Source organism: Pelodiscus sinensis, chromosome 13, assembly GCF_049634645.1.
Source record: "Pelodiscus sinensis isolate JC-2024 chromosome 13, ASM4963464v1, whole genome shotgun sequence".
Classification (NCBI taxonomy): Eukaryota; Metazoa; Chordata; order Testudines; family Trionychidae; genus Pelodiscus; species Pelodiscus sinensis.
Window position 1 is genome coordinate 3072490 of NC_134723.1, and position 24655 is coordinate 3097144.

Here is a 24655-nt window from a genome sequence, read left to right on the forward strand (position 1 = left end):
GCTAGCCCTGCGAGGTTCCTTAGGCTTTGTCTACACTTCTAAAATTAAAGTGCAGCCCGCAGAAGCGCTTTTAAGTGAAAGGGAGCGCCGGGAGAGGCATAAACTTCACACGCAGGTCTAAAATGAAAGTGCAGCTCCCGGACCTGTGCTGTCGGGTGTGTGTGTGAGAGTGAGTGAGTGAGTGAGTGAGTGAGTGAGTGAAGCTGCAGTGTGGACTTATCTGTAAAGCCTGCCAAACCAGAGTGACAGACAGACAAAAGGAAAAAAGACTGATGAGATGGTTTATTAGGTGATGAGCTTTCCTGGGCCAGACCCATTTCCTCAGATCATATTCTGGAATATGATCTGAGGAAGTGGGTCTAGCCCACGAAAGCTCATCACCTAATAAACCATCTTGTTAGTCTTTAAAGTGCTACATGGTTTTTCCTTTTGTTTTAGCAAGATCAGACGAACATGGCTACAGCTCTATTACTAGACAGAGACAGACAGAGAGCGAGAGAGAAACAGCTCTTCGGTCTCGCGGCTTGGTTTAGGTTTCGGGCTTCCGGCACTGACAGCTCTTTGGGGCTGCGAGTGTCTTCCTAGGTGTACGCCCAGCAGGGAGCACAGTGGGGTCTGGTCTCCTCTGGCCTCCAGGGGCTCTTGTAATACAACCATTCATTTCTCTTCCCATGCATTTGCCAGCCAGGGCCCTTTCCCCAGGGCTCTCTCTCTGATCTCACCCCCGAGCCCACCCCCTCACAGCACTACAGGGTGCCATGCGGGGGTAGCAGCAGAAAGGCCGAGAGCCGACTTGCCCACGGGGATCCGACGTCTAGGAGGGATTATGGAATAGAATCATAGAATCCTAGAGCTAGAAGAGAACTCAGGAATCAACGAGTCCAGCCCCATGCCCAAGGCAGGACCAACCCAACTCAATCAACCCAGCCAGGGCTTTGTCAAGCCGAGACTTAAAAACCTCTAGGGATGGAGATTCCACTATTTCCCTAGGTAACCCATCCCAGTGCTTCCCCACCCGCCTAGGGAAATAATTTGTCCTAATATCCAACCTAGACCTCTCCCACTGTAGCTGGAGCCCATTGCTCCTTGTTCTGCCATCAGTCACTACTGTGAACAGCCTCTCTCCAGCCTCTTTGGAACCCCCTTTCAGGAAGTTGCAGGCTGCTCTCAAATCCCCCCTCGCTCTTCTCTTCTGCAGCCTAAACAGACCCAAATCCCTCAGCCTCTCCTCCTAGGTCATGTGCTTCAGATCCCTAATCATTTTGGTTGCCCTCCGCCGGACCCTCTCCAATGCATCCACATCCTTTCTAAGCTGGGGGGCCCAGAACTGGACACGTACTCCAGATGTGGCCTCACCAGAGCCGAATAAAGGGGAATAATGACATCTCTAGATCTGCTGGCAATGCTTCTCCTAATGCATCCTAATATGCCGTTAGTCTTCTTGGCTACAAGTGTCCCCTGTTGACTCATATCCAGCTTCTCATCCACTGTAACCCCCAGGTCCTTCTCTGCAGAACTACTACTTAACCGGTTGGTCCCCAGCCTGTACCAGTGCCTGGGATTCTTCCCTCCCAAGTGCAGGACTCTACACTTGTCCTTGTTGAACCTCATCAGCTTTCTCTCGCAGAGGGGATAACAAGGCAGCCTCTGCGCTCTGGTCATTGCTGCTTGTACTGCACCTGCCAGGCAGCGAGAACTTTCATCTCCAGACCCATCCAGCCAACACATTTCTCAGACAGCAGCGTGTGGGAGGTGAGACACCCGGCCCCGAATGTGACTAGTCTCTCTGCGCTCTGCCCTGCTGCATCTAATCCGCAGACCGTGGGTGGTAGTTTCCAATGGCGTTTGAAAGTACACGGGGAAGATGTCACAGCCCAGCAGCCTGTCCTGCGGGCTAGCCTGGCTGTGTGCTTCAGCATCCTTCTTTAGAGCGTGGATGGGAGAACAGCAGCAAGCTTAGCTGCTGGTTTCCAGGGGCTAAGGAAACAGGATGTGCGCACACAGCCGCAGGTGTGATTCTCACTTGGGTCAGAGAAACAAACAGCTTTCCTCCAAATGCTCTGCAATAATGCAGCCCCTCCAGCCAAGGCCCCAAACAGAAAGATTTGGGTCCTGTGTCTCACAGAGGCAGTCCCTGGGAGAGCTGATTTGCAGGACCCGCGGCACAACCTTGTCTAGCCACGCACAGTCTGAGAACCCTGCTGTCTATTTATCAGAGGCGCACGCCCTGCCGAACCATTCCTTAGATCGGACTCCACCTTCCACCTGTCTCAGGCTCACGTTAAGGATAACGTGAACAATGGGCCGTTCAGTAGCCCTCCCCTTTAAGGGAGGGCGCATAATGCTCTTTGTTTTTTTGCTAACAGGCTGCTGCGACTTTCCCCAGCTGATGGCACAGCCGTGGAAAGGGCACTCGTGAAGGTATGTGTACGGGTGGAACCTCTCTAGTCTGGCACTCTCTGGTCCGGCGACATCCGTGGTCCGGCATGATGTTAGTTAACTGGGTGTCCACTTATCAGGGGTGTGGCCAAGTTTCTCACGGTCCCATAAAGTTTGTTTACAGCCCCCCGTCCTGGCTCAGTGTTGTGTGCTGTTAGTTAGCTCTAATTGACCCCAATTGTCCTCTAAGAGCTCATTAAGCAGTGGCAGTGTTAGTGATGCTGCTAGACAATAGTGACCTCCCGTAGTCTGGCAAATTCTCTGGTTTGGTACCAGCCTGGTCTCCAGGGTGCCAGACTAGAGAGGTTCTGCCTGTACGAACACTAACAGCTGCCTGAGCAGAGAGCACATCACAGTGAAATCCCCACTCCCATTTCACTACCTGATTCCTTATGTCTGACCTTAGGCAAGTCACTATCCTCTCATTTCCTCCTCTGTAAAATGGGAACACAAATGGGCGTCGGGAGGCTCAGTAAATACTTCAAGGCTGGGGTCTTCTCAGCTGCTTTGGAAGCATCCGTAAGTACCGCCGAGAGGTAGATAGGCGCGTGCAGCGAATATCCTTCCTCCTGGAGCTGCCTCTCCCCCTCATCCCTGGGACGTGCATGCGAGCAGGACAGGCTGGGGGCTTTGTACAGCTGATTACACAAAGCCCCTCTGAACAAAATCAGTCTGTCGCCTTCCCTTGCCGATTACTTCTTGAAGTGTCTGATGTAGGTGGGGGGCACGGTTGCACAGTCGGTTTTGGGTCTGTTTTCAAAAGTTGCGTTCTCGTAAATGACATCTGTTTAAAAAGAAGAAAGCGAAACATGACGCTGCCTGGATCCAGCGGCTTCCGTGCAGGGTGTGGCCGGAGAGCTCCAGGGACAGATTATGAATAACGTGCTGCGGTCTCATTTGATAACCAGAGATGGGCAAAACCTGAGGAAAGGGGGCTTACAAATACCAGCGTGAACCCAGCCATCCGGTTCTTGTTTGTGCCAGAGGGCGCCGGAGCAGGACCGGGGGGGAAGGAATATGCTGGGATGCAGCAGAGCGTACAAGTGTATTACTGTGTGAGAACTGGTTTGCCCCTCCCCGACATCTCGGCTGTGTCTAGACTGGCAAGTTTTTCTGGAAAATCATCTGCTTTTCTGGAAAAACTTGCCAGCTGTCTACACTGGCCACTTGAATTTCCGGAAAAGCACTGACGATCTCATGTAAAATCATCAGTGCTTTTCCGGAAAAACTATGCTGCTCCTGTTTGGGCAAAAATCTTTTTCCGAAAGACTTTTGCCCAAAAGGGCAGTGTAGACAGCATAGTACTGTTTTCTGCAAAAAAGCCCCGATCGTGAAAATGGCCATCGGGGCTTTTTTGCGGAAAACCGCGTCTAGATTGGCCACGGATGCTTCTCTGTAAAAAGTGCTTTTGCGGAAAAGCGTCCTGCCAATCTAGATGCGCTTTTCCGAAAACTTTTCCGTTAAAAGCATTTTTGGAAATTCATGCCAGTGTAGACATAGCCCTCCGGTAATATGAAGGGGGAGCCCGCAGCATTGTGGGGAATAAGGGGGGGCAAACTGCAGCAAGTTGGGGGGGTTGGAAATCCACCATGTCTCCAGAGGCCCCAAGAAAACCTTGCTCCCCTTAGAAGCGTGGCTGGTTCTGCGTCTGAAACACGCAGCGATTTCGATTCGGAATGCCCCGCTTTGCTCAGGAGGGTAAGGTGGGCAGGCCCGGGTGGCGTTTCTGAGAGTGCTGCTCCCTCCCGGCATGGACAGCGGAAGGCAAAGCGATTCCTGAGGTGGGCAGTGTTGGATTTTGGTTGCAAATGTTTTGCGTATTGTAAACCTCCTGCTTCCAGGCATTCCTGCATGCTGTGATGGAACGGGTGATGGGGTGCAGGATCTCTGCTCAGGGAACAAGAAGTTAACCCTCCGCTAAAGACAAGTGCTCGGGGGTGGGGTGGGGGGGGACTATGGCTGTGGGAGGACAAGGACCCGGGCTACGGGTTTCCTCTTCCTACGTTTGTTTCTTTTTTACTTATATGAACGTGTTGCGTTCTCTGGCTATTATCCACATGAGCTTTGTAATGGCCGCGGTGTTTCCACTATGGGCCTCCTTGCCGCAGCCCTGCACCTTGTGCGTTTATGTAGATCTATGCACAGCAGGGGAAAAACACCCCCCGAGCAGAAAGCTCCCCTCATTCGCTACGGGGGCGGCAGGTTTCTCCTCTTTCCTATCAGCCTTGTGGCTCATCTCCGACTCGCTTGGGGGGAGGCGTTGCTAAAACTCCAGACATGTGCATGTATTTGGCAAGCTGCAGTGTCCCCTGTCCCTGCATTGGCCCATTTGAACAGAAAAAAATATGAGTTCCTCAGGAATATTTAATAAAACGACGAGTGGTCCTGTAGCACCTTAGACTCTAACAAAGAGAGAGAGATAGTATCATGAGCTTTTGTGTGCACAACTCACTTCCTCAGATGGGCACCGTGGAGGAAAAAGGGGAGGAGCCTCCCAATATATAACAGAAAAAAAAGGGAGATGGGGCAAAAGTACCTGCTGATGGGGCTAAATGAATGGGCTGGACGTGTCCCATACTTAGCTTTTAATGTCAGTTGGGTGTTGAATAAAATGCCCCATGCAGTTCACGGGCCATTATACTCAACATGGGCCTTTTTTCTCCATTCTGCTCATCTAGGAAGTGGACTGTGTCCACAAAAGCTGATGATACTAGATATGTATTTTTGTTAGTCTCCAAGGTGCTACAGGGCCACTCTTTTTTTTTTTTTAAATTACAGACTCACATGGCTCCCCCTCTGAGGAACACCGAGTGAGACTTTCCTTGTATGGCTGCAAAGGCAGGAGGCAGGCCCAGGGGAGGGAATAGGGTTGCCAGATGGTTTCAACAAAAATACTGAACACTCCCCCCACCCGAAAAAAATGCCACCGGGGAAAAAATTCTGTTGGGGGTGGGGGAGACCAAGATTGTTGAGCAAAACACAAAAAGGGACCCCAAGAGTTAAGCAAATAGATAAATAAATAAACAAACAGCATGGCCCCTTTCAGTGCATTCAGAGTCAGATTAGGGGTAGGAAGAGGAGAGGTTGAGCACTAAGACCCAGGGAAGGCACTGCTTCCCCTTCCCGGCGGCCATCTTCTTTTCTTGGTCAAGCCAGAAAGGGGCTTCCCTGCAGAACCAGGTAAGCAGGGGCTCCGGAGTCTGGGCCAGTTGCTGAATGTGTCGTAGGGTTGCCAGGTAGTTTGGTATCTTCACCTCCTGTCAGGGAAAAAAACAGAAAATACTGGACATTTTAGGTGTCTGGTATTTTCTGCATTTTTTTACCGGGCAGGAGGTGAAAATACCGAACAATCCGGGTCAATACCGGACACCTGGTGACCCTAGGAGGGAAGCGTGCAGCAGAGAGGGAAGGCGGAGGTACTGGTACCTGACTGGCCCTTGGGGCTGCATTTCCTGGTCCTTCCCAGCCATCGGACAACGTAGAAGAGGAGAATAGCGTAGCCCAGATAGCCGGGGTACCCGTAGAGGCCGTAGCTCAGCCAGGGTGAGGCACCTGGGTAGGGTGAATGGAAACACAGAACAGAAACAAAACCTGTTCAGGGCAAATGATCCAAAATGCTACCCAGAAACGTCTGCAGGCTTGAGCATTGTGGTTGCATTTACCCCTGTGGTGTGGGTGTGAGGGAGAGACTATAACAGGGCTGCTACTTCACGAATGGTCCCTCATAGCCCAAGTTTCCTTTGCAGCACCCTCCCCCTATTTTCCCTCATCAGGACCCCAGTGGGTTTGTCTACACTGCCTACTGAACCCTGGGTTGACTCCGGTTTGAGCGCGAGCTGCACTTTCTACATACAAGTGAGTGTGGCCCTGCTCAGCAAGCACTCAGGACCCAGGTCCTACAACCCTGCGAAGCGGGGTGCATCAGAGCCCCCATCCCCATGCCCTGTCATTTGGCAGGGTGAATGCCATCCAAGCAGCAGACCTGAGTCAGGAGGGCTGTGTTGTGCCTTAGAGACCCAGGTCCAGCAATTATATACCCGGGGTTACAAAGCACTGTGAATGCTCAAGTGTGTAAGATGCAGAGCCAAGGCAGGGCCTTGTCGGGAAGGGCAGCATGTGGGGGGATTTGGGGCCCAGTGGCGGTGGGGCACCCCCTGAGAAAAAGAAAGTCAGTGCCCGCATTGAGCTTAGAAACACAGCGAGGCTTCAAGATGTGACAGAGTAGGGCTTTGTGTGCTGCTTTCTGTCTCCATGCCGTGGCATAGGCTCGGGTTATGACAACAGTTAATAAGGACTTCCCCCCCTTACCGGCACAGAGCTGCAGGAAGAAATCTTTATGCCCGTAGCTGAGTGCATTGTGCACCACACATGTGTACTTCCCAACGTCAGACTGCTGGAGGTTAAGGAGAGTGAGCGACGTGTTGTCCTTAGACAGGATGGTGCGGTCTCCAGTTGGCAAACTCTGGTTGCATTTCTCCCAGGAGTACGACAGGGCGTTTCCTGCTCCCACTGAGCAACTCAAAGTGATGTTGTTCCCTGGATACGGAGCAGGTAAACTGCTGGTGATGAACACGCTCGACACAGGTACTGAAAAACCACAAGAGAGGCTGTCAAGTTATGGCGACCTCCAAACACAGAGGAAGGGGGGAATGCAAAGGATTGTGGGTAACATTATGCACATTATCACTGCTTTGCTTTGCAAATCTGCATTCTAGTCGCTACTGGAGAGCTGTTCCGAAAATGTGTCATTAAAAATGGTTCATAAATGCTTTTGGTGATGTTTTCAAAGCAAGAATGTTCCATTTTTATTTACTTTTTATTTAGAAATAGAAGACAATTAGATTGGAAAGTGGTGGTGGTGGAGTTTGAAGTCAAATGCAAAACAAAACATTGGAACTGGCCCAAAATGGTGACAAAAATCCTTTGGGTTCATATACACATATACAGGGCTCACCAAGCTGCAGCAAGCCCCGCTCGCCAGTCGCGCAGTTCAGCACCCTGCGCGCGCGCAGACCGCTCTGCAGCTCCATGCCGGGCTATAATCTACTTGCCTCTGGCGAGTAGATTACCTAAATTGTTGAGTCGTGTGTGTGTGTGTGTGTGTATGTGTGTATATATATATATACTTTTCATCCCAATTCGAGATGGGGAAAAGGAGAACTTTTTAAAATATTCACAAGATGGGGACAAGGTTTTCCACCCGGCTCTGGTCGGTGGTACACAGCAATGGTGTGAGTGTCTATTAGCCATTAAGTTTAACTTGCCAAGAAATGCAACCCTTTGACTACCTGGAAATCCCCAGTTAAGGAACCCAAGTGATCTTAACCCTGCCAGAAAGAGACACCGGCCTTCTCTGCAGTCCCTTCTTTGCAGGTAAAGTGCCAAAAATGGGCACATGACAGGGTAGCTGGTCCCTTTGAGTAGAGCAGTCTCAGCGCCCCAGATGGGGACAACTGTGGCTAGCTAAAAGGGAACAGGGCGATACCTGGGGCTATGGAAGCCTGCCACATCACGGGACAGGAAGGAGTGCTTAGGACAGGCATTGCCTGGGGAAAAGAAGCCACGTGGCAGTGGGGCTATCCCCTGTGATGAGTCTCTGGATCAGGAGACCCAGAAAGGGAGCAGAGCTGGCTGGAAATGGGAAGCTGCAAAGGGCAGGATCACCAGAGACTCCTAGGAGAGGGATCCCTGAAACCCAAAGGCAAAGGGTGAGCAAAGGGCCTGCTTCGGTTTGTTTCACTTGCCTGCGTTTGGACCTTCTTCGGGGAGCCTGGGCACAGCAGTGCTGTGTGCTCTGGGCGCTTTGATGAGAAGTGGTGTGTCATTGCTTTCATTTGGCCATTTGCTGGCCAAGAAACTGAGCCGTGATTTGACAGGCACTGGGTTTGCCTGTGACAGAGGCTGGAGAGTGACCCGCCCACGCGATGATTCAAATGGAGGCATTCTCATTTTTTTGTGGTCACTGATGTTCTGACCACATTGGCCAGGGCTGGGTACTTTTGGATAGGTTTCTGATTGGCTCATGGTGTTGCTATGGGAGCAGGGCTGAGGGGGTTGGGCGACCTCGGTACTGAATTTCTGTATGTTTCAGGGATAACTCTTGGGCTGTAGCTCTTTTATAGGCAGCTCACTGCGAGCATTCAGCACCTGAAAATCAAAATGTGAGCCCTTGTGGCTGGACTGATAGGTTACAGGGTAGGCACCTGTGCCTAGGCTGGGTGAGCGTAGCCCTTCGAATAAGATTTCTGGTGCAAATACGCGACCACCAATTCAGAATTCACTGGTCAGGAAGGTGCCAGAGGATTTCTTTGAGATTCACTCTGTCACTGAACGTTCTTGTCTGTCTGCTTCTGGGGTTTCTAATGCACTTGCGATCTAAGGCTGTTTCTTTTAAGAAACTCATTTGGTAGAATGTTGCCAGAAGGAGAACCCAGAAAGAGGCATGAAGGGAGCCAGAGCAAATTCAATTAACAATTGACGCAAACGTGTGGATGGGGTTTGCTGTGTCCACACGGCACTAATCCCAATCCTCCAACATGTTTGGCACTGGGGAGGCCACATCTGGAGGATTGCATTCAGTTCTGGGCCCCCCACTATAGAAAGGATGTGGGCGCATTGGAGAGGGTCCAGCAGAGGGAAACCAAAATGATTGGGGGCTGGAGCACGTAACCTATGAGGAGAGACTGAGGGATTTGGGTTTATTTAGTCTGCAGAAGAGAAGAGTGAGGGGGGATTTGAGAGCAGCCTGCAACTTCCCGAATAGGATGGAGAGAGGCTGTTCTCAGTGGTGGCAGATGGCAGAACGAGGAGCAATGGGCTCAAGTTGCAGTGGAGGAGGTTGGATAGTAGGACAAACTATTTCCCTAGGAGGATGGGGAAGCACTGAGATGGATTCCCTAGGGAGGAGGTGGAATCTCCATCCCTGGAGGTGTTTAAGTCTTGGCGTGACAAAGCCCTGGCTGGGATGATTGAGTTGGGGTTGGTCCTGCTTTGGGCAGGGGGCTGGACTTGATGACTCCTGAGGTCTCTTCCAGCTCTAGGATTCTATTATTCTATGTTGGACTTTTTATCCAGAAGCAGCACTGATCAATCTCCTTCGAGCGGGCTTTCCCAGCTGGTATGTACCAAAGTACCGGTGCGATTCAGTTCCTTTTTTTTCTGCACTAGAGATCATCGGGGAGCATTTCCAAACTCACTCAATTCTATAATATTTCTACACACAGATTCTCTCCCAATAGGATTTGGCTTCTCTTTGATTCCTGAAGAAAACCTTTTGATCTTATTACATGGACAAGTCTCCATTAAACCAAGATCCGTGTCATCCCCTTTCGCCTTCCCTACCCCATTTACACTGCATTGGCAAGCACCAGAGTCTTATTCATCTCAGTAACAGGCTGGAGCCAGGTCTGTATTGTTGTTCTATTAGCACTGGCCACCAGATGTGTGGCCAGTGCTAATAGAACAACAATACAGACCTGGCTCCAGCCTGTTACTGAGATGAATAAGACTCTGGTGCTTGCCAGTAAAGATGAATTACAGTCCAAAGAGAATCAATAAGCAAAGGGCAGGAAAGAGCAAATATATTAAATCCATTTTACCGGCCGGTGAGGCAGGAGTTGAATGGAGATCGCTTAAGACCCAGCCTTTGTCTTGGCATTAGTTTTCATGTTCAAGAAACTGGCTTTCCACAGAACTCTTTTATCAGCTCTCTGTACGTTCTCTTGAATAGCCCAGCCCCCTTGTTCATTTCAGCCTTAAGAACATCAGAACGGCCAGACCAAAGATCCATCAGCCCAGTGTCCTGTCTGCTTACAGTGGCCAGCGCCAGGTGCCCCAGAAGGAGTAAACAGAACAGGGAATCATCAAATGATCCCTCCCTTGTCACCCATTCCCAGCCCCTGACAATCAGAGGCCAGGGACACCCTCCCTGCCTATCCTGGCTAATAGCCATCAATGACTTAACCTCCATGAATGTCTGTCTAGCCTTTTCTAACCAGACGAGAGCAGGGGGGTGCACTGCATTTTGTCACTGACTACTCAGAAGTGTGCAAGTTGGATTGTACAAAAGGCCGCTTACTGATCACGGTGACTCTTGTGCTCATCTGTGGCGGCTTCTCTGAGTTGTTAAGCTGAATGGTGAGAGTATAGACTCCTTCGTCGCTCAAAGTCACACGATGAATCCTCAAGGAGAAGTTTGTAAGAGAAAAGTCAACTCTCTGTTTGTATCTTTGATCAATGTGTTTGCTGTTGGAGCCGGGCGAGTATGTTACGATGGAGATGGTGTTGTTTTCTCTCCCATTCAGCCGTGCGCGCCACTCCACATTAAAGACCAAAGAAATACTGTGATTGGTTCCTGGCAGCAGCAGTGTGGAGTTGAATCTCTGAGGGATTTCCTCAGTCTTTTCCGCCAGCGTGATCTCTGAGGAGAAGTCAATCAGAAGAGCATTAGTGGTGCTGGACAGGTGACTGGAGTCTAACTCCCATTTTGCTCAGGGAGGTTGGAAGCAGTGCTGGAAGGAGGCGCTCAGGGGCGCATTGGCAAGGAAGGGCCCCCTTGCCTGGCCTCCTTCGGAAGACAGATACCACGCTGAGAGAGGCCTTTAAAACAGCTACAGAGCATGCAATGACCCTCTCCTTTCCCCACAGCACCTACTAACGATATTTAGGGATGTTCCCAAAACCTAGGAACTGAAACAGAAGCGAGTGCGCCCCGTTTTCAGTGTGTGTAGAGCCCGGTCTACACTGGCGCTTTTAATCGGGCTGTAACTCGAGGTAATTGGCTGCCATAACTCCACCTAATTACCCTGAATGTAAATGCAATGAAGACACTCGGCGTTGCTGTAGACACCAGCATTTGCCCCTGGTAGTAGTTTGATTTTGAGACCCAGAGGGTGTTGTGGTACCACGGGTGGCAGTGCTGGGACCCCCCACCCCAGGGAGTCACGGGGAAGTATCCTCTCTGCTGCTGCTGATAGAGGAGGGGCAGTGAAAGGAGAGGCCCAACGGGTTTTCAGCTGTCACAAAATTAGACACAGTCCAGCCATTGCGGCTCGTGGCCTGTATGGGGTATGCCCACAGGCGCTACGGTCTCTAGCTTGGTTCCTGTGGTAGCCATTTTGAGAAGCACATCACCCCCCCCCCTCGTTTTCAGGGACCTGTGGTTTGACACCTCTGTTTCCTCCTCTGGCTTCAACACCTCTCGCCTTCCCCCCTCGGCCTGCCCAGAGCCATGGCCGGTTTGCGGCCTGGGTTTCTCAGAACTGACAGGAAGTGCCAGCCTCTGCAACAGGCAAATGGAGGGCAAGCAGTAGTCACATCTGGTAACCTGGGGCACCAAGGAGCGGAGTTGCCAAGTGCTGGGGCTAGAGCAATATGCCAAGGGATGGGAGACGAAGGGCGCGTCAGGCCCATGATGTTCCTAAGGCCTCTGAGACTGCACCAAACGTGCCAATGATAGCTGGGCGCTGCTCCGTCGGTGACATGGATAAACGGGCCTCACAGGCTCACGACTGCCACCAGCCCTATGGGCTGCTGGCCGCTGGCCCCGTGGGCTTTGGGCTGCCACTGGCCCTCTGGGCTCCCCATGGCCCACCCTTTCTGAGAGCTTCTGCTCCTGGCTGTCCCTCTAGTTCACAGGGACTAAATTCACTAAAATTCTTTATTCTGTGAATTCTTCATCAACGATTTAGATATTGGCATTGCGAGTTTGCTTATTAAGTTTGCAGATGATACCAAAGTGGGAGGGGTTGCAACTGCTTTGGAGGGTGGGGTCATAGTTCAAAATGAAACTAGAGAAATGGTCTGAGGTAAATAGGATGAAGTTTAACCGACAAATGCAACGTGCTTCACGTAGGAAGGGACAATCGGTTTCACACACACAGAATGGGAAGTGACTGTCTAGGAAGGAGTCCTGCAGAAAGGGATCTAGGGATCATAGAGGACCACAAGCTAAATATGAGTCAACAGCGTGACGTTGTTGCAAAAAAAGCAAACATGATTCTGAGCTGCCTTAACAGGAGCGCGGTGAGCAAGACATGAGAAGTCATTCTTCCGCTCTACTCTGCGCTGATTAGACCTCAACTGGAATATTGTGTCCAGTTCTGGGCACCACATTTCAAGAAAGATGTGGGGAAATTGGGGAAGGTCCTGGGAAGAGCAACAAGAATGATGAAAGGTCGAGAGAACATGAACTATGAGGGAAGACTGAAGGAATTGGGCTTGTTTAGTTTGGAAAGGAGAAGACTGAGAGGGGACATAATAGCGGTTTTCAAGTATCTAAAAGGGTGTCACAAGGAGGAGGGAGAAAAATTATTCTCTGAGGACAGGTCAAGAAGCAATGGGCTTAAATTGCAGCGTGGGCGGGTTAGGTGGGACATTAGGAAAAATTTCCTGCCTGTCAGGGTGGTTAAACACTGGAATAAGTTGCCTACGGAGGTTGTGGAATCTCCATCCCTGGAGATACTTAAGAACAGATTGGACAGACACCTGTCAGGGATGATCTAGATCAGGGGTTCCCAACCTGGGGTACGTGTACCCCAAGGGAGTACGAGAAGCTTGTCAAGGGAGTATGGGGAATATTTGGTAAATAACTAGATTATCCTAATTAAAATATTCCCAAAGTAGTAGTGTTAGTGAAAAAAGTTGTGGATTCTAAAGTCTAGAATTTATTTCCTTTCATATTGAATAGGGGATACGGGAAGGTTTACTAAAAGCCAAGGGGATACGGGGACTGAAAAGGTTGGGAACCCCTGATCTAGACGATGCTTGGTCCTGCTGGGAGGGCAGGGGACTGGATTTGACCTTTCGAGGTTCCTTCCAGCCCTAGTGTTCTATGATTCAAGAATCCTTATTCCCTAGTGTGAGAGAGGGTGCAGGCAGGGTGTGCTGGACATGACTCTTGAGGTTAAGAGCAGAAACATTGATGCTAATTATCAGCTAAATTGTAACTTTAACAACAAGGCCCTGCAGGAGGAAGAACCCGTCCCCAGAAGCCAGGAGGAAGCAGGGGGAGAACTGTGTCTCGCGGGGGGACTCTGAGTCACACAGCATCCCGGGCAGGGCTTTTCCTAACTTGGCATTGCTGTTTCACCACAGGGCGGCAAGGAAGGTCACACTCCAGCCCCGTGTGGTCTGACAGGCTGAGAGCGGCTGAGTGATTTCTGGTGGGTAGGGGGGTATGTTTCTTGGTATCTCCTCCAGCAGCGGGCGGTGAGTTTCCTTGGGAAACCACTGATTTTTTTCTTTTTAACCTTAAAAAATGTCTTTAAAGCTGTTGATGTGGGGGTTGGTGTGATGCCGGCTCACGGCAGATCCAGCCTTACCAAGCCAGACATTACTGCTGGGCATGGGCACGTCAGCAAGCTCACGGAGAAGGCTTGATGGGCAGTTTTTGATGCCCGCAGCTGCCTAGAACTGTGGGTACAGGGGAAGCAGCCTCACTAAACTAAACTGAGCCTGTTTGATAAAGGGATTCTTGCTGGATGGCTCTTGTCAGTGTTTTTTTTTTGTTAAAAAAAAAAGTGCCAGTACTCCAGGGGAAAAGTTGTTGATCAAAAGCAAAACCAAACAAACAAAAGCTGGGGTGGGACCGGCATTACCCTTTTAAGAGACGCGGCCCCTTTAAGACACACGGTCCAGCCGACTGTTGGACATTTGTGTACAGAGGTGCTGGTACACTCTGCTCTTTCCAGGTAAGCTCTGACTGGAGGTGCTGGTACTACGTACCGGGCAGTACCATCACAAAAAAAGCACAGGCTCTTGTCACCCACACTGCTTTAACATCAGCCACAGGCAATCACGTCACTTACCGGGTCGAAGGCAAGTGAGACAGAGCAGAAAAGCAAACAGCATTTTGGGCGGAGTTCCCCGGAGAATATTCTTGTGGGAAAGAAGTGGGAGACCTAGAGATTGAGATAAAAAAGAGTGAAGAGGGCGGCTTTAGTAAACAATTTGCTGGTACAAATCTATCTTTGCATCTATCAAATAGAAGGGCAATCTCTTGGGTGCCAACTGAGTGGTTTAAATTAAAAGGCTGTTTCTGCCACTGCTTCCCTGTGTGGACTTGGGCAAGTCACTTAATCTGCCATGTGCTCCTGTCATTAACAACTGTAGCAGAGTGCATTTGCACCAGGTGGAGAGGGGGGATCGTGTGAATCCAGGGTGCCTGGGCAAAACCTCAGCTCTGGCGTATCCTAACTTCCAGCTACGTGACGTTGCAGCCTGAGTGTTCTCCTTGGTAGTTGTGGGATGGAATTACTGACATTTTAAACAACATAAAAGGGAAAAAAGCAAAACCTTCTTTTTTCCCATTGACTGCCCATGTGATTCATCAGCCGGGCAGGCGTCTTTAGATCCACCGCACGGTACTTTACCATGCAAGGTAACGGAGTAACTGGCAGCAGTAAGAGGTTGTTATCTTCTATATAGACCTGCTGCTGCTGCTGGGCGATGAGCCATGGATTTTGCCAGTGGGTCTCACAGCTATAGCTGTGGACAGCAGAGGAATGTGGCGATTGAGGTAACATGGGTTCCAGGCTCTGGAGGGGAATGTTTTAGTGGTGACAAATCTTCTGTACTCGCGCCCTCACCTGTGTGTTGCCTTCTACTCCCAAGCCTCCCCCTCAGCCAGTTCGTCACCTGCTGCATTCCCTCTGCGTCTCGCTGTGCCCCCAGCTCTCTGCTCCTTTCCTCCTGTCTCCAGCGCCTGCCATTCTCAGCACCTCTTGTCCCTACCTTCCATCTGTCTTCCATCCTGTCCTGCCCCTCCCCCAGCCCTGCATGTCTTTCTCCTCCACATTCTAGCCAGGATGCTTTCTCTGACTCCTCCTTGCTGTCTGGGAACCAGTCGTGGCATAGAAAAAGTAGAGGAGAGACCCTCCTGGCTTCAGAATCCCAGTCCAGTCCTCTATGCCACTCTGCCTCCCGGTCCTGTAATGCTGCTCTTAAGTCTGGCCCTGCTCACACTGGGATCAGTGGGAGCTTATATAAGAATGGCCCGACCAAAGATCCGTCTAGCTCAGCATCCTGTATTCTGACAGTGGCCAATACCAGGTGCCCCAGAGGGAGAGAACAGAACAGGGAATCATCAAGTGATCCCTCCCCATCACCCATTCCCAGCTTCTGACAAACAGAGGCTAGCAACACCCTCCCTGCCCATCCTGGCTAATAAGTATTGATGGACCTTTCCTCCATGAATATATCTAGTTCTTTTTTGAACCCTGTTCAAGTCTTGGCCTTCACAATATCCTCTGGCAAGGAGTTCCACAGGTTGACTGTGGGCTGCATGAAGAAAAAATTCCTTTTGTTTGTTTTAAACCTGCTACCCCAGTTTGTCATGGGGCACAGGGTTGACTTTCCTTGCTGGCTTTCTCCTCCTAGCAACCAAACAGAAGCAGGAGAAAGGCTTTTGCCTCTAGTACGTGTGATGTTGGCAGACTGAGTGCGTGGTCCTGTCAGGGCCTCTAGGCCTCACTGAACACTGGCGAGGGCCCAGCTGGGTTTGTGCTGTGACTATAAAAGGGTTTGCTGAAAGTGTGAAATCGCACAGGCAGGAGAGAAATAGTAGCAAGTGTGACATGCCGGTTTACCTCAATGCTCGCTGTCCCCTCCTGCATAAACACAGGACGGATACCTGACAAACCACCGGGGAACATCAGTGGTGAAAAGACTTTGCGATGGCTTCCAGGCCCGTGAAGAGGGGCCACGCACCAGCCCGTCCCAGCACAACTGGAATGCTGAGGGAAGGACACACAAACCCCTGTCGGAGAAGAGCTGCTATCCTTGGGCTTCTTGGAATTTGGAGAGGGCAGCTTTACTAAGCATAAGCAACGGCCCCTGAGTTGCTTACCCCGTATTAGCCCTAATGGACATGGAATGCTTGCAGGTTGTGTCAGCTTCTGCTGCCTTGTGAAACGCAAGGTTGTAACTCGTGTGTGTGTGTATGTGTGTTTACCGGCTTTAACCTTGACAATAGCTCGTATTGCTTTATCCTGCTGAATAAGTCTTGAGTTCATCACAGAATTGTCTGCAAGGGTTGTCAGTTCTACTCTAACTCTCTTATCGAATACACTTAAAACCAACAAATGGTCTGGTAGCACTTTAAAGATTCACAAAACATGTCGATGGGATCATGAGCTTTCGTGGGCGCAGCCCACTTCTTCAGCTGAGCAACTCTTCGGAAGTGGGCTGTGCCCACGAAAGCTCATGATCCCATTTACATGTTTTGTGAGTCTTTAAAGTGCTACCAGACTATTTGTTGTGTTAAGTGTATCTGGTACAGACTAACTCGGCTCCCTCTGAACATCTTATCTTTGGGTAAGTTATTCAGAGTTACCTGACTCGTGTTTGTTGAAGGTGCCACAAGTCACACGGGCAGGCTTGTGGCCGGATAGGGGACGGTCTGTGACTCTTTGGTGAGGCTGTTGTGGTGCTTTAGGAGTTCACACACAGGCAGCAGCATGGGGAGGCAGCCAGTTTCCTGGGAGTCGGGTCCTTTAAAGCGTGTCCCGGCTCCTACCTGCCAGCCCATACCAGGGGGCTGCTGCCTCTGATACAGAGGCAGCAGCGAGGGGTGGCAGCCAGCTCCCTGGGGGCAGGGCCGGAGCCTGCATGTAACCATTCACAGTAACCAATATGCTCAGGCTTCTCGGGTATCCGTGGAAACGCTTCTCCGACTACATTCCCAGCAAAATGCAATTCTAGAGCTCACAGCCCGTTGGGGTTTTGTGTCCTGCTTCTTCCCAGCCTGCCTGGAGGTTGGCACTCCGGGGGGGTCAGCCTCCCAAAGCCGCCTGACAGGATGTGTCAGCTCTCGTTATGATTTGATTGGCAGAAATTCTTTGAAGTGCAGGGGAAGCTGGGCTTGCAAAGAGTTTGGGCTGTGCCATTTCTGCCTTTCAGTTCTTCATTTTGGAACACCAAGGATCCAGGCCACAAGTGCCAGGAAACAGCTTCCCCAAATCCGAGTCCAGCCTTGTGGCTACTGCAGATACTAACAATCAAAGCAACACCCTGAATGATTTCATGGCCTTATCCTACCCTCTCATGGGCGACGGGTATCCTAGGCAAGAGACGGCAATATTCAACTTATTTATAAATGATCTAGGGAAAGGGGTTAACAGTGAGGTGGCAAAATTTGCAGATGCTACCGAACTGCTCAAGATCGTTAAGACTAAAGTTGTCTGTGAAGAGCTTCAAAAAGATCTCACCAAACTAAGTGACTGGGCAACAAAATGACAAATGGAATTTCATGTTGATAAATGTAAAGTAATGTACGTTGGAAGTAATAATCCCAACTATACGTGCAATATGCTGGGGACTAATTTAGCTACAACTGCTCAAGAGAGATCTTGGAGTCATTATGGATAGTTCTCTGAAAACATCCACTCCGTGTGCAGCAGCAGTCAAAAAAACAAACAATGTTAGGAATCATTTAAAAAGAGAGAGAGAATAAGACCAAAAATACCGTATTGCCTCTATATAAAACCGTGGTACGTCCACATCTTGAATATTGCATATAGATGTGGTTGCCTCATCTCAAAAAGATATATTGGCATTGGAAAAGATTCAGAAAAGGGCGACAAAAATGACGAGGGGTTTGGAACGGGTCCCATGTGAAGAGAGATTAAATTGACTTGGACTTTTCACCTTAGAAAAGAGGAGACTAAGGGGGGATATGATAGAGGTCTATAAAATCATGCCTGGTGTGGAGAAAGTGACTAATGAAAAGTTATTTACTTATTCCCACAATGTAAGTGTACCCCACATACCTAGTGTGGTTACTGAGTAATGCAAGTGGCACCTAGACCACTGCAACAGTTAAGATCAAGAGACCTCTACAGCATGGGGTATGTCTACACTTGCACCCTTCTTCGAGAGAGGGATGCAAATGAAAACATTCGAAATTGCAATTGAAGCCAGGATTTGCATAATCACGTTATGGCGCTATTTCCTCAAACAATGAGATTTACAAGTTATTTCGAGAGAAGGGTTTTCTCTCGAAATAACCTCATCTTAACAGCGTCTGTTATTTTGAAATAGCACCATAACACGATTATGCAAATGAAGCATGGGATATTTAAATCCTAGCTTCATTTACAATTTCGAATGTCTTCATTTGCATCCCTCTCTCGAAAGAGGGTGCAAGTGTAGACATACCCTAGGGGTCACCAAATGAAATTAATAGGCTGTAGGTTCAAAACAAACAAACAAACAGAAGTTTTTTCTTCACCCAGCACACAGTCAACCTGTGGAACTCCTTGCCAGAGGATGTGGTGAAAGCTAGGACTTTAACAGGGTTCAGAAAAGAGCTAGATAGATTCATAGAGGTTAGGTCCACCAATGCCTATTAGCCAGGATAGCCTCTGTTGGTCTGGAGGTGAGTAATGGGGAGGGATCATGTGAGAATTCCCTGTTGTGTTCCCTTCCTCTGGGACACCTGGCATTGGTGGGGAGGAGGAGGCTGGGTGGGGCCATCAGGCCTCAGTGTGGGAGGGGGGGGAATGCATGGACTCTGGTGGGCGGGGTTGGGGGGGGCTTGCCTCCTCAAGCCATGAGGTCACCCACCGCCCATATTCAGGTAGGACTGAGCCTGTAAAGGATTTATAAAAGCAGCGGTGGGAGAGGGGAGACGACAGATTAAACACAGAAGTGCAAAGAGCTCTTCCTCTTTCTTTATAGATCTGGTTGGGCCTGTCCGTGGGTGGAAAGACATCTTAACTCATAAACACTCGATAGCATGGAAGATAATAATTCAGCCAGAGAAATTCCTCTCTAAAGACTGGAGCTAAAATCTTTACCCCCAGGAGTAATCTTTCCCTGCACCCGCTGTCTTGTGTAGGCAGGGAGATTCAGGAAACTTAACCCGAATTAATTAAAATCACGAATTCAGCGTAGGTAATGACCCCTCCCCCCTCCACCCCCCCCCCCCCCGTGGGATTGCTCTGGTATAGAACCGAAGTGACCTTCATTGTGTTCAGCTGAATTCACTTCGGAATTCATAATCTGTCTCGCAGAACAGAGCTCTGCTTTTGGCCCTGCACTGTGCTGTATTAGTGTGAACAGGACCGAGTCCAGTTTACATCCATGGGAAGCAACAGGTGCGAGGATCCACACAGGGGATCGCAGCCTTAGCTGGAAATGATCTGCACGCAAAAAGCAGATCAGCGTTGCCAACCCGCAGAAATTTCATTTACGGACAAAATGGGAAAAATTTATGGACACATTTTTTTTAACGGACATAATTTTTATACTATATTAAGAAGACACAAATGTCCAAAAGTGAAAAGTAATCATTGTCATTCATACACCACAAGAACAACAATAAGCTATTTAACTCACTTTCATTTAGTTAGTCATGGTCCTGGAAGTTTTCCATTTTGTGATCGTACATCCGAACACTGACAACTAAAACGTGCAATTTCCACTGCTCTGCAGTAAAATAGCTGAAGCAGCACAGAAGAAATGTAATTGCTATAGAATAGTTGCTGTTTTGAAATGTTATTGCACTTTTACGGAATTTACGGACACCTCAATTTTTTTACGGACTTTACGGACATGTCCAATTGCGGTTAATTTTTTACGGACTGTCTGTAAATTTACTGACGGTTGGCAACCCTGAAGCAGATGGAAGACGGCCAGTTGGCCTCGGAAGCCAAGTGCAATGTCAGACCGATGAGCACATGTATTTCGAAGGTGCTTTGAAACTCACGTAGTAAGTGCGGCGCTCAAGCCAGGCAGAAGAGGAAGAGGGTAACAGGGTGTGAAGCAGAGAGCAGGAATAAGGGAAACAAAAGGGGAGAGTGAAAATACTAAAATGAAGCCGAATGTGCCTGGCAAAAATTGAGAGCAACAAAAACTAAGTACCCTGCAGAGTCTGCCCTGCGTATTAGTCTGCAAGCAAAACCCCTACAGAAACTAACGAGAGCTACCTAGCCCCATCAGAGTTTACAGTCCAACCAAATCTCTGCTCCAGAAAGAAACAAGCCCCTAAGGGTTGTTCTCCAATCACTGTGCAGTAGCCGAACTGCCCAGGGGATTTGGGTGCCGTGTGCTGGGAGGACGGTCACAGCAGCCCAACTTTTTTGATTCTGCCCATGTTTCTCGGCGGGAAGAAGTAATAAACTTTCCAGCGCTCACCTTCCTTCCTGCTGCTCGGGTGTGTGCGGTCTGGTGCTGGGTGCTGGAGGAGAGCGGTAAAGGGGGTGTATATGTGGCCAGAGGGGAAATGACAAGACTGTTTCCTGCCTCTGGAGGTGTCTCTCAGAACGAGGTGTGATGCAAGAGAAACCAAAAGCCCCCACAGCGACGAATGAACAGCGCCGTCCATCGGTGCAAAGAATGCAGAGAACAGGGGGCATGTTTTACCTGCAGCGTGGGCTGGCAAATCCATCTGGGCTTTCATCCACCCAGCCAGAAAGAGACGCGCGGATGAAGTAAAATGCCGAATGGACACGTCAGCTCCTCCAGGGTTTTTTTGGTTCTGCTTTCTGGCTGATGGCTGTGCAGGGAAGCATACAAGGGGGGGAGGGCAAAGGGGGGTTCAGCGTGCAGCCAGCCTCGAGTGAGAGGGGTGGGCTGGGCCCGTCTGAGGAGCCGCCCGTTTCCCCTCTCTTTGGTTTTGGTTCTGCTGTGGTATCCTGTTTCTAAGAACTAACGTCACGGTCCAATGCAGCCTTTCTCTGCCCCGCTTCTGCTGGAGGGGGCTTTTTGCTGCCCGCTTCAGGGGAACTGGGCCCGGTGGACTGGGCCGGTTCTGTGGCTACCCCAGGACCAGGCAGAATGTGGCGCATCTGCCATTGGTAACAGGCAACACCAGGATACCTCAGGCACCCCAGTGCCAGCACTTGGGGGGGGGGGCAGAGACTGAGGGAGTGTGCCTAGAAGGGGGGGCATGGAGCTTAGGCTTGGTTTGGGGGTGACGGTCAGAAGAAGGGGTGCTGGGCCTGAATGGGGTGCACTGCCATTGGGGGGGAGTGGCCCTAGAAGCGATAAGAATTACAATAATCCTTTTCCTCACCAAGTGTGAATAGTGGGCTACAGTCCCTAGGGCACAGCACAGGTGGGGCTTAGGGGAAATCGTCTGGGAACCCAGTGGGCTGCATTTTACCCAGCTTCTCTGTGCGTGGGCTGTGGACATACCCCAAAGCATGAGTCACTCCTTTCCAGAAAGCCATGGCAGGAGATAAACATCTTGGCCACAACTCAAATCTCTGTGACCAAGGGCTGATCGGCGCATGGTGTCTGCGTGGTGTCAGTCGCTTGCCGAGAGGTCCGGTTTATTTGGTGGGTTTTTTTAAAGCTACATAGTTACAACCCCAGGGCAGACACAGCAGGGCTGGTTGAAAGGGGAGTCGAGCTGTCCTGGCATAAGCAGCTACGATGGGCCGTACAAACCCCAGACTGGCCAGGAGAAGATTGAGGGATGGTGAGCCCAGTCAACCCCGACACACCCGCCGTGTCAGGTGTGGAGAGGGTGGTTACAAGCAGAGCCTACAGAGCCGGGTCTGGCCAGGAAGCAGAGCAGAGACCTGCCACAGGAACATGGCTGCTCGCAGGACCCAGGCTGGGAAATTGTCCCTGGGGATCGGGTGTCCGGAGAGAGGTGGGGATGGGCTGAGATCACGACACTGGCCCTGCAAGAGAAGAACTGGACTGTGGCCCAATCAGCTGATTAGGATGCAAACACGCTTGTGGCTAATCACCGAGGGGCTCCCCAGGGCAGGGAGCTGGCTAGAGGCCGGGGGGGGGGGGGGCTGCCAGAGGGGTGGGAAGTGGGGGTGCTCTGTCAGCCTGTGGCTTTGGGCACCCTGACCTCGTGCCCCTGCTGCTGGGCCCACTGTTGCCGGGGGGCTCTGCTGCTGGCCTGGGTCCGGCTCAGCCACTGGCGTAGCATCCAGCCCTGGCTTGGCAGTGCTGGCAGGGGGCGGAGTCGCCTCTATTGGCCAACGTGGCCATTACTGGACTCTTAGCGTCCCCCTGTACTGGTATTTATGATCAGTTGTGTGACTGTCTCGATACATTATCATATCTATAGCAGCCCAATGTCTGTGTCTCTGTAACGCTGGAATGCTGGCTGTTCCCTCTGCGCGGCGCTGCTGCCTCCCGCCGTGGCGCTCGACTGACTTCTGTGCCGCTAAGCCAGGCTGCTGCGGGGGAGCAAGTGGTGCAAGCGGCCGTTTGGGCCCCGCGCTCTCCATGCAGCACCCCCGCGCTTGTGCCGCTTCCTCCGGCTGAGCGGCGCAGAAGTCAGCCGAGCGCCACCGCGGGAGGCGAAGGGGGGAGGGGCGGTGCTGTTCACTGCTAGGGGGCGGGGCCTGGAGCCGCTGTTACACTGCATGTCACCGCCCCGCCCCCCTTCGCCTCCTGCCGTGGCGCTCGGCTGACTTTGCACCACTCAGCCGGGCCGCCGCGTGGGAGCAAGTGGTGCAAGCGACCGTTTGGGCTCCATGCTCCCCATGCAGCACAGGGAGCGCGGAGCCAAAACGGCTGTTTGGTCTCCACGGTCCCCCGAGTGAGAGGCAGGAGGAGGAGGAGAGCTGAGAGAGAGAGAGGCAGGAGGCAGAGGAGAGCTGAGAGAGAGAGAGGCAGGAGGCGGAGGAGAGCTGAGAGAGAGAGAGGAAGGGGGCGGAGGAGAGCTGAGAGAGAGAGAGGCAGGAGGCAGAGGAGAGCTGAGAGAGAGAGAGGCAGGAGGCGGAGGAGAGCTGAGAGAGAGAGAGGCAGGAGGCAGAGGAGAGCTGAGAGAGAGAGAGGCAGGAGGCAGAGGAGAGCTGAGAGAGAGAGAGGCAGGAGGAGGAGGAGAGCTGAGAGAGAGAGAGGCAGGAGGCAGAGGAGAGCTGAGAGAGAGAGAGGCAGGAGGCAGAGGAGAGCTGAGAGAGAGAGAGGCAGGAGGAGGAGGAGAGCTGAGAGAGAGAGGGGCAGGAGGCAGAGGAGAGCTGAGAGAGAGAGAGGCAGGAGGCAGAGGAGAGCTGAGAGAGAGAGGGGCAGGAGGCAGAGGAGAGCTGAGAGAGAGAGAGGCAGGAGGCGGAGGAGAGCTGAGAGAGAGAGAGGCAGGAGGCGGAGGAGAGCTGAGAGAGAGAGAGGCAGGAGGCAGAGGAGAGCTGAGAGAGAGAGAGGCAGGAGGCGGAGGAGAGCTGAGAGAGAGAGAGGCAGGAGGCAGAGGAGAGCTGAGCGAGAGAGAGGAAGGGGGCGGAGGAGAGCTGAGAGAGAGAGAGGCAGGAGGCGGAGGAGAGCTGAGAGAGAGAGAGGCAGGAGGCGGAGGAGAGCTGAGAGAGAGAGAGGCAGGAGGCGGAGGAGAGCTGAGAGAGAGAGAGGAAGGGGGCGGAGGAGAGCTGAGAGAGAGAGAGGCAGGAGGCAGAGGAGAGCTGAGAGAGAGAGAGGCAGGAGGCAGAGGAGAGCTGAGAGAGAGAGAGGCAGGAGGCAGAGGAGAGCTGAGAGAGAGAGAGGCAGGAGGCAGAGGAGAGCTGAGAGAGAGAGGGGCAGGAGGCAGAGGAGAGCTGAGAGAGAGAGAGGCAGGAGGCAGAGGAGAGCTGAGAGAGAGAGGGGCAGGAGGCAGAGGAGAGCTGAGAGAGAGAGAGGCAGGAGGCGGAGGAGAGCTGAGAGAGAGAGAGGCAGGAGGCAGAGGAGAGCTGAGAGAGAGAGAGGCAGGAGGCGGAGGAGAGCTGAGAGAGAGAGAGGCAGGAGGCAGAGGAGAGCTGAGAGAGAGAGAGGCAGGAGGCGGAGGAGAGCTGAGAGAGAGAGAGGCAGGAGGCAGAGGAGAGCTGAGAGAGAGAGAGGCAGGAGGCAGAGGAGAGCTGAGAGAGAGAGAGGCAGGAGGCAGAGGAGAGCTGAGAGAGAGAGAGGCAGGAGGCAGAGGAGAGCTGAGAGAGAGAGAGGCAGGAGGCAGAGGAGAGCTGAGAGAGAGAGGGGCAGGAGGCAGAGGAGAGCTGAGAGAGAGAGAGGCAGGAGGCAGAGGAGAGCTGAGAGAGAGAGGGGCAGGAGGCAGAGGAGAGCTGAGAGAGAGAGAGGCAGGAGGCGGAGGAGAGCTGAGAGAGAGAGAGGCAGGAGGCAGAGGAGAGCTGAGAGAGAGAGAGGCAGGGGGCAGAGGAGAGCTGAGAGAGAGAGAGGCAGGAGGCAGAGGAGAGCTGAGAGAGAGAGAGGAAGGGGGCGGAGGAGAGCTGAGAGAGAGAGAGGCAGGAGGCGGAGGAGAGCTGAGAGAGAGAGAGGCAGGAGGCGGAGGAGA

At 51.6% G+C, this 24655-nt stretch overlaps 1 protein-coding gene across 1 annotated transcript; it reads right to left on the reverse strand.

Moving 5' to 3' along the window:
* Window positions 1-425: 425 nt before the first annotated feature.
* Window positions 426-20885, reverse strand: LOC142818250 (uncharacterized). Its single transcript, XM_075896677.1, has 6 exons — window positions 20575-20885; window positions 14247-14339; window positions 10517-10858; window positions 6748-7026; window positions 5866-5991; window positions 426-3223 (listed from the first exon to the last, which is right to left on the reverse strand). The coding sequence occupies exons 1-6, from the start codon at window positions 20837-20839 to the stop codon at window positions 3132-3134; spliced, it is 1197 nt and encodes a 398-aa protein (XP_075752792.1). The 5' UTR covers window positions 20840-20885; the 3' UTR covers window positions 426-3131.
* Between the last annotated feature and the right edge of the window lie 3770 nt (window positions 20886-24655).

Excerpts from the sequence above, each read along its gene's own strand:
- LOC142818250 (XM_075896677.1), bottom strand. The coding sequence starts at position 20,839 with ATGAAAGCCCAGATGGATTTGCCAGCCCACGCTGCAGGTAAAACATGC. Across the intron at positions 7,027-10,516 it reads CACAAGAGTCACCGTGATCA|TACCTGTGTCGAGCGTGTTC; the intron begins GTAAGCGGCCTT and ends GTGGTTTTTCAG. Across the intron at positions 3,224-5,865 it reads CAGCCCCAAGGGCCAGTCAG|ATGTCATTTACGAGAACGCA; the intron begins GTACCAGTACCT and ends CTTTTTAAACAG.